Raw genomic sequence first — 9032 nt, 5'->3', positions numbered from 1 at the left:
ACAGTTTAATCCCTCCGAACCATTATGAGAACCATAGGCTGTTATGTTCGTTAACTTGCTTGAATAAGCTTTGCACGCCCACCTCTATCAGATTTTTTTTTTTTTTTTTTTTTGAAATTCACCTCTATCAGATTTGGATGGTCCTACAGTTGCTCCTTCTAGTGAGGATGGGCAGCCACTCTAATTTTTATTAAAATAATGAATTAACTTCTGCCCTTATAAAAGTTAATATATCTACTTTGTCAAAATATTCTTACAAAAAGTGTGACATGTTTTATAAATAAAACAATATATATATTGTATTTTAAATTATTTATTAATGTATTTAAGAATAATAAAGACTTCAAACTAAAAAGAGAAAAAATAATAGAGCAGGACAGGTAGGCTACCATTATAATATACATTTACTGTCGTCCCACTACAGTGAAGTGTCCTTGTCCTTCTTTGGACAAACATCTACACCAATTGTTTGTGAAAAATAATGCTATTTAATACTCTTATTCAATTGAATAATTTGATACTAAAAATAAACCTCTAGAACAGCATTTTTAAAGAGAATCTAATGCTAATTCAATGATTGATTTTTTCTACAACATCATCAGATGGTCATTATATGGCAATTGTATCTACTAAATATAATTATTAGTTAATGTTTTAAGGATGAGAACAAATACGTCACTAGAAGTGGAAATGCACACCAAATTACCCATAAAAAGAAAATGCACACATTCCCTAAAAACAAATACAAACCTCACTTGCTTACTACTTTCACAATGTATCCTCCTCATTTCACTTAATAAAAATTTAATACTGGTGTATCTAACAATATAAATAAAAGACAAAGATCCTATGACACTAAGGCATGCCGGCCTCTCCAATCTTTTTTTACTTCTAAATTTTTATCAGGAGAGGATCCTTGTCCAGCTATATATATATATGTGAACCGAATTCGTCAAGGATAACTTCACCTTTTTCACCTATTCTCTGCACGCTTGAAAAGAAAGAAAGGCAAAAGATAAAAAAATGTATGATGCCTTCACATTGGTAATGGTACCGGTTTCAACAATTCGAGGACTTAAAAATTGCCCCCCAACAAGAACTACACTACAATTCACCAAAAAGAGCAAAGCAGAAAACCCGAAAGCCATAAACGGAGACCATCACACAAAATGCTAAATTACCACCCCTTGGCAATACAAATATTGGCAACAATCACCTAACCTAAATGAAAACTACACAAACAAACCCGATAATAGATGCACAAACATTTACAAATTTCTCATAAGATCACCATGCGCAGATTCATTTACATATTCAGCCCACTCAAAGAGATGTCACCAGCCAAAACGACTTTAAAAGGAGTGAAGAAGACAGTATATGCATTAATAAGTGAACAACAGGTGCATCCAACAAAAAGCCAGAAATCTTTTACTTATGTTTCGACCTTGTTCACTGTTGAATTTTGTCATCAACCTTTTCGTTATGATTTGGCAGGGCCATGATCTTCAACTTCCTGTTCACTCTTTTGGATGTATCTCTTCAATCATGCTGCAAACCAGACATGCATAAGAAAAGAATAGAAAACATCAGTATAAATGGATAATTACTCAGCCATGCAATAACCACATCAAAGGTGAGCTTTGGTTTTTTAAGCCTATCAAGCGTTGGCTTATTTGACATAAATTAAGGACAACTGTGTTGAACGCCCTAAGAAAGTTTCACAGTACTCTCCTAGTTACACAAGCCATCAATCAAAGAAAGCGCATCATATAGGAGCAGTAAGATCAAGACATCAGCATGAACATAAAGGAGCAGAAACAAATCACAAATGACAAAAGCAGGCAAAATATCACAACCAGCTAGCCATGGAATAAAAAGACTCATAGATTAAACAGTATAGTGTTACAACTAAGAACATATACTTGCAATAACACTTGGAAAAGAAAATAATGAACATGAAACAGAAATTTCCGAGCAACCCAACAAAAATGAAATAATGTTAATAAAAGCTTAAAAAAAATCTGATAAATACCCACAAGCAAGAACATCAATACAGGTAAGATTTGTGAAAAAAGCAGTCACCTGACAATGCTCAGTAACTTGTCCAGAATTCTGCACTTCTTGTGGCTTTTCTGGTGCCTTAGGGCCACAGGGTAAGACACCGTTCTGTACATGTGACGAATCTGCATGACCATTTATTCCTTCACCTGAAAGAATATCCTGCTCCGATTCCGCTACGGGATTCAACAAAGAGTCTAATTTGTCTTCATTTGTAAAGTTGTCAGTATCAGTTTTCTCATGAGTCACTTCTGAGATTTGTATGATTTTATCTATAACAACTACATTAGCCTCTTCAGCACCTTCTTGAGTTCGAGAGGATGACAACAATACATGCTGATCCTCTGGAACATTTGGTTGGGAGGAAATAACACTGAAACCAAATAAAGAATATTTACCAGAAAGAAACAAATGATTTATTTTTACCATTAAGAACTGGTAGTGTGTTCCAAATTATGCATTCAGAAATTTGAGAAACCAATACAAGCAAAAGCTTAATGTAAAAAATATAATTTAAAAGTTGTACCTCTCAGTATTGGTCCATTGAGCTGAAGTGCCATCTTCTTCTTGCCTCCTTTTCTTATTGTTTTGCCTTTGCTCTGGTTGTAAATGCACACCATCATTGGATATAGACTGTTTAACTCTTCTTTTCCTTCCAGCCAGAAGCCCTTGCTCAGAAACTGAAGGGGCACACTTTTCACTGGCATATTCCTTGATTTCAGATTCAAAATAATGTGTTGCTTTTATATCGTCACCTACAGGGGGCACTTCAACTATCACTTTTGGTTCACCAAGAGCATATCTTTCCTGCTGTCTCTCGCTTGAATTCTCTCCCACAAACTTTTGCCTCTTACTCGCATTTTCAAGGTCAGATACCAAAGACCTTTCTTCATACTTCATCGAAGCCTTATCTGGAGAATGTTTGAATATTAATTCTGTACATCGTTTAATCCATGAGAAAGGAGTAGAGCTATGAGTAGAAGCACCATCCAGATTGTTCTTAGATGGAGAATTGAACCCATTGTCAATGTCAGCAACAATCTCTTTCTGTGAATCCTCAGCATTTTGTATAAGAGTTTGCTGCTTCAAAATTCTTTTTGCAGAAATTTTCCTCCTTGGTTCAGAATTTTGCAATTCAGCATCAGCAACAATATCTGAGGCAACTTTTAAATCCTGCAATTTCTTAAGGTCTTCAATCTGGGCAAGAATCTCTTCTCTATCAGCATGCAATAGCTCCCTTTGTTTTTTCAATTTCTCTCTTTGGACCTTAAGATCCTCAATGCAATTATTTAGCTCTGCCCACTCCTTGTTTCTTTGCTCACGTTCCAAATTTATCTCTATTCTCTCAGTTTCAAGCCTCTTCATTTCTAAAGCGACCTGTTCCAACTCTTTCTCTGCTTTTACCTTGAGGGAGCTTATATAATGAAGTTCATTTTTCCTTTCTTGCTCAAAGGCTTTCTCCCTCTCCCTCAAATCACTCTCTAACTCTTCACGTCTTTTCTCAAAACAGTTCTCCAGTTCCCTCTTATGCATCTCAATATCCAGTAAGAAATCTGCGCGTTCTTGCTGCATCTTGCTGAACCACTCAGTACGGTCATGCACCATCTTATTCATAAAGTCTTCCCGCTCACGGCTAAGTGCCTCAACATCACGTTTATACTGATCTTGCATTTCAAGTTTTTCCAGTCTAAGGCTATCACGCTCATCCTTAATAAACTTGGAAAAGGCCAGTCTCTCTTCAGCAACACATTCCGCTTCCTTCCGTAGCTCTTCTCTTTTTTCATCAATTAACTCCCATTCAGCTTCAAACTTTGCCTTCTCTATTTTCAACTTATCTGAATCAGCGATAAGCTCTGTTTTTTGAGCCCTAACCATATCTATTTCTTCTTTAAGGTTCATCTCTAAAACTGATAACTCACTTGTTTCGGTTTTCATGGCCTCTAAATTTTCCTTTGCACAATCAACCAGCTTCTTTTTGTCATCCAATGAATCCAGCGACTCCTGAAGCTCTACTTTCATTTTGTTAATCACTTCTTTTTCTTCTTGCAAACAGGCTTTGTTCCGCTCAAACACCTCCTCAGCAGCCCCTAGGCATTTTTCTTTCTCATCAAGCTGATGCAATGTCTCTGCCACTTCTTTCTCCCTATCTTCCAATGCCCTTGACTGAACCTCCAAGTCATGTTCCTTCTCCAACATTTGGTCCTCCCGTTGCCTAAGATCCATCTCCTTCAACTCCCAAGCCCGTGTCTTAGTTTCAATTTCATCTTCAATCAATTTTCGCTTCATCTCCAGCTCAGCATCAAATTCTGACTTCCTTGTTCTCAAAGCATTTTCCTGGATGGCAATGACTTTTTGAACTTTGTCCTGTGTTGTCCGTCAAAAAAGAAATAAGAAAAATAGAGTAATAACTATGAAGGAGTTTAGGCTCCCCAGCAGTAAAAATATCAGTAAGTATTGGCTGAAAAGATACAAAGAAACCATCCATACTCATAACGGAGATAAAACCTAAGGTCTACTCGATACCATCTTTTGGTTTATGAATTTTTTAAGAGAAAAATTTCCAGATAAGACAAAACAACTCACAGATTCCTTGCTTGCAAGTTTTTCCTGTAAAATAAGTAGGTCTTGCTGTTCCTTGTTCAGCAAAGTTTCCCTTCTAATGACATCCTGAATATACACAAGAGAAACTAAATATTGGAGTTTCCGGCGGACAAAGTAAAAATCTTATATACATCCAAATCAAATTAGGAATTAAAAATATAAACCTGCTCTCTTTTTGACAGGGAAGCCTCAGTCAGCACCAGATTGGATCTCTCTTCATTTAGAGCTCTGCGTTCCTTCTCAATATTCACATTTGAATCCTCTATCTCTTTTTCAAGTCGGTTTAGGTCCTGAGATCTACTAAAAATGTAATCCTCCCTTTGGTTTAGCAAAGCTTGTGCATCAAGTAACCTTTCATGTTCAAGCTGCAACGTTTTCTGCCTTTCACCTAAAGATTGTCTCTCAAGAATGATCTCCTTTTCTTTTTCATCACAACTACAACATAAAGACAACAAAAAGATTATAAAGCTACCTAACCAGGTTTCTTGTCACAGATTTATACATCACAGGAGCAGCTCCTGAACAAATTGATGACCATTGTGTGACTATGGCGTTATATGAAAGACAAAATACAGAACTTTTGTGTGTGAACACAAGCTGACAACTCCTGGACTGTTTCACCGGTTAGTCCAGGCAAAAAGTAAGTTCACAAGAAGAGCAACCTCATGCTCTTGCATGCAGCTCTCTCTTAAACTTCATTATAAACTAGTATGGAGAGCAAGCACACAAATCCACATATTAATACAAGGTTTGGCTACTAGAAACTTTACTAGCATGTCTTAGACAATCCAGTGAATTTAGCACGAAATTAAAAAAGAAACACCATTATGCAGTCTGCTTTCCAATCTTTTGTGATTTTGACTGCAACTTTGTTTTTTATTACAGATAAAGGAAGAGCTAATCGATCTCATGGTAAGAGGTGCTCTTCTAGCATTTTTCTTATGTACATATTCCTACTTGAACACATGCTGTTTGGAAAAATGCTTGTGGAAAATATATGATATAAATGAGTAGGACACATACTCAGACTTGAATGATACAATACGCCTCCTGAGATCATCTTCACGTGCTTCAACTTCCTGAAGTTTTCTTTCAGCAGCACGGTGATACCGACTAGCTTCCGCTTCTAAAGTTTCTGCTGCATGCAGCTTTGCCTCAGCCTCAGTAAATTTCTTGTGTGCATCCTCTACCATATTGCGCCCTTCATCCAATTTACTCTCAGCTGCAACCTTTATTTCAGCAGATTCTGCACGCATCTCATGCAAGGCCTTCTCGAGCTACAGTAATTTACCAAACAAACCCCAAGATAAGATAAAGAACAATGATAGGGTCATATGTGAAAGACACAATTTCTTTAATTTAAAGATGAGCACAATTGACAAAGCTTACGCTTGCTATACACTCATCCTTGACTCCTACAGTCTTCTTCAGTCTCTCTTCTCGTCTCCTTGCCTCGGTTAAAGCAGATAGACGCACAGCTTGATCACGCTTGTGCATTATTTCAGCTGTTTCTGCAGAAGCTTTTATCTGCTCATACTTGGAAGTTAACTCCTTTTTGTCCAATATAAGAAGGCCCATGTGGTGTTGGTGGTCAAACATCTACATAATGTTACTAGTCAGATATAGACTGAAAAGATCGATAAACTGGTATAGCTAGCACGCACCTCATGGTAGTACATACTATAATAATAGAGCCTACATACAGTGGTGAATTAATTGCCAAAGCCATTAAAACTTTACCACCCAATGAATTTGCAAACAGGGTTAAATTGTACCTAAGATTAAACACAATTTTCTTACTCAATAACAAACAATCTTATAGGACTAGTAATATGAGCATAAGCTCTTTCACACTCATGGCCCAGATCACAAACAAGTATGGAAAAAATTAATAATATAATTAAAAACAAATAATAACAATACAGCATAAAATGAAATCATAAAATCAATGAAACATGTTAGAAAAACTGTCTGCAAAGAACAATGTGCATAATTTAAATGCTCCTAATAGCTCTTGCTGCACCAGCACCCCCCACCACCCCCACCCCACCCCAACCCAATGAATCTTTGGTGGAGTTCATATTCTGCAACATCAACTAGCTATTACAAGCTAAGCCCAATACATGCACATACTACCAGTATGAAAATATTCTCTGATACCATATCTTCAAAATACAACATTATCAAATTTTTAAAGAAAAAAAAAATATTGCAAAACAAACTCTTCACCATGCACACTTAGCAAAATCCTCTAGCAGAAGGAAACACTTCTTATACGTCAGAATTAAATATATACATCTCTCCCATATCTTATATAAATGAAACCATCAAGAGGCCAGATATCCAAATTCATCTTCTTCAAATCCAAAAAGTCAACCACTTACAAATTTATAGATTAAAAAATGTACATAGAGCCTATTTAGGATTGGGTTGGGAAATAGAACTTAAGCCTAAAGGCCTTAGCCTTGGTGGCATTCTCATTGGGTCTAAGGTTCGAATCATCTTGGGTGCAAACAATTCGTTGGGGCTAGACCTCCAACAAAACTGAAGTATTACCTGATCTGTGTGGATAGAGTGCTTTGCATGGGCGCAAGGTTTATCCAATAGGAATGGGTACACAAAGTGGTCTTGCCTTGAATTGATTCCTCATCATAACCAAAAAAAAAACAAACAAACAAACAAACAAACAAACAAAACCTTATGTCTAAAGAAAAAGACTAAAAGAGCTTTTTAGAAAAATCATCATTTTCAAGCTTCCCTCGAAACACAGTTAGGGCTTTTCTAGAGCAAAAAAGTCCACAAAAAAAAATGCTTTTTAATTTTTTTACAAAACAGATCCATTTTTGCTTGCCGCAGCTTTTTACGTACTAAAAGCACTTTTTAAATTTATTGACACAATCTCAAACATGCTCATAAACTACCAACATTTCTATCAGCATTCATATGGAATCAACGAGAAACCATCATAAGTTACTCTTATCCTTACAAATAGAATTACAATAACTCTAAAAGAAATAAAAATGGAAACCCATATTACTTGAGATTCTCTGTCAAACAAAAGCCCATGTATATAAGCAACCACTCTAGCCTACAAAATTTAATTTCCTCCCAAAACTACGGTCACCTAGAACTATTATAATAACTTCTACATATGACATGCTAAAATCACTGATAGTTACTTTCCTTATCCTCATTATTATTAAACGTAGAAACCATACACTCAAACCATTTCTTTTGTAGGAATGATGAAAACAGATAATTATGGTAAAAGAAAAAAGAGTTCGAATTTGATCGTACATACTAAAAGAAGTGCACCACAAATCAAGATAGTGAATATTCAGTTCGATTAAGCCAAAGTCCTTCCTAACACTCTGGTTTGACAACTCAGCCACAATCTTCGCCCGGTTTTTCAAGTGATTCTCCTTTAACCCTCTATTTTTAGGACAACAAAGTATCAAGGAAATCGAAATTCAGCTCAACTAGTCCAAATAGTACGCGCACACTGGAAAAAAGGAATTCGATGATTCTGAAGCCCTAAGCAACGAGTTCGAATTTCAAAAAATTTTGAAGCCTTTACACTATTGCCACGTTATCTCACTCACTAAGAAAACTTACAAGCTACATAGATCAAATAAAATTGCTAAAAGAAACACAGAACCAAAAATTGTACTGTTCCGAAAGAAATTCAAAAAAAACCACAACAATAAAATTTGATCGATCAACAAAACAAGAAAGAAATGAAAATTAAAAACGAATAAGAAAGAAGGAGATTTTGGCAAAATTAAAAAACCTCAGCTTCAAGCTTTGCAATATAGGCTATGAGCGCAGCCTTGTCCCTCCGTTTGATTGACTCCTCATCGAACCCGGCCTGTTTGAGGCGCTTCCAGATCGCGTCGTCGCTGAGAGGGGTTTTCAAAACCCTAGAGCCAGGTGTTATCGACAAAGGCCGAGCGGAACTCGGAGTGATCGCGAGCCGTTCCGATTGCGGACTCGCCATCTCGGCCTCCGAAACCCTAAGATTCCCTCTCTTTCCTTTCCCTTTTGCGTTTCGGGTTCCTTGGCCACTCTTGACCTGTCACTCGCACTCCACGCTGGTCTTCTTGCTTTTTCACGCACTTGCTTTCTCTCACTCTCTGTGAACTCTGCGCGAGTAAAAGTCACCGACTACGCTTTTATTAATTAAGTAATTTCTGGCGTTGAAAGTGTTTTTACTAATATAAACTTAGAAAGAGTTTAAGCCCGAACTTGTGTGATAAGTACTGGACGGAACGACGTCGTTTAGACTCTTTAAGGGTTTGCTGAATGAAGTTTTGGGGGTTTAAAATTTAAATAGTTTAACCTGCGCGCCCTTTATAAGGAAAGTCAACTCTCCA

The 9032-nt window shown here is 36.7% G+C and overlaps 1 protein-coding gene across 1 annotated transcript; it reads right to left on the bottom strand.

Annotated features, from left to right (window-relative positions):
• Positions 1-1016: 1016 nt before the first annotated feature.
• Positions 1017-8789, bottom strand: LOC132170382 (protein CROWDED NUCLEI 4). The gene is made up of 8 exons (XM_059581346.1): positions 8450-8789; positions 6049-6258; positions 5683-5936; positions 4824-5094; positions 4642-4725; positions 2585-4422; positions 2083-2431; positions 1017-1548 (listed from the first exon to the last, which is right to left on the bottom strand). The coding sequence occupies exons 1-8, from the start codon at positions 8654-8656 to the stop codon at positions 1540-1542; spliced, it is 3222 nt and encodes a 1073-aa protein (XP_059437329.1). The 5' UTR covers positions 8657-8789; the 3' UTR covers positions 1017-1539.
• Between the last annotated feature and the right edge of the window lie 243 nt (positions 8790-9032).

This window comes from Corylus avellana, chromosome ca2, assembly GCF_901000735.1.
Source record: "Corylus avellana chromosome ca2, CavTom2PMs-1.0".
Classification (NCBI taxonomy): domain Eukaryota; kingdom Viridiplantae; phylum Streptophyta; class Magnoliopsida; order Fagales; family Betulaceae; genus Corylus; species Corylus avellana.
The sequence above is the reverse complement of the archived record's forward strand: the minus strand, read 5'-3'. Positions and strand labels throughout refer to the sequence as shown.

What these genes read in the sequence shown, in the direction of transcription:
- LOC132170382 (XM_059581346.1), bottom strand. Translation starts at nt 8,656, where the DNA reads ATGGCGAGTCCGCAATCGGAACGGCTCGCGATCACTCCGAGTTCCGCT. An exon ending in AGGATGAGTGTATAGCAAGC is followed by an intron (nt 5,937 to 6,048) that starts GTAAGCTTTGTC and finishes AAATTACTGTAG; the next exon opens with CTCGAGAAGGCCTTGCATGA. An exon ending in ATTGTATCATTCAAGTCTGA is followed by an intron (nt 5,095 to 5,682) that starts GTATGTGTCCTA and finishes TTTATGTTGTAG; the next exon opens with TTGTGATGAAAAAGAAAAGG.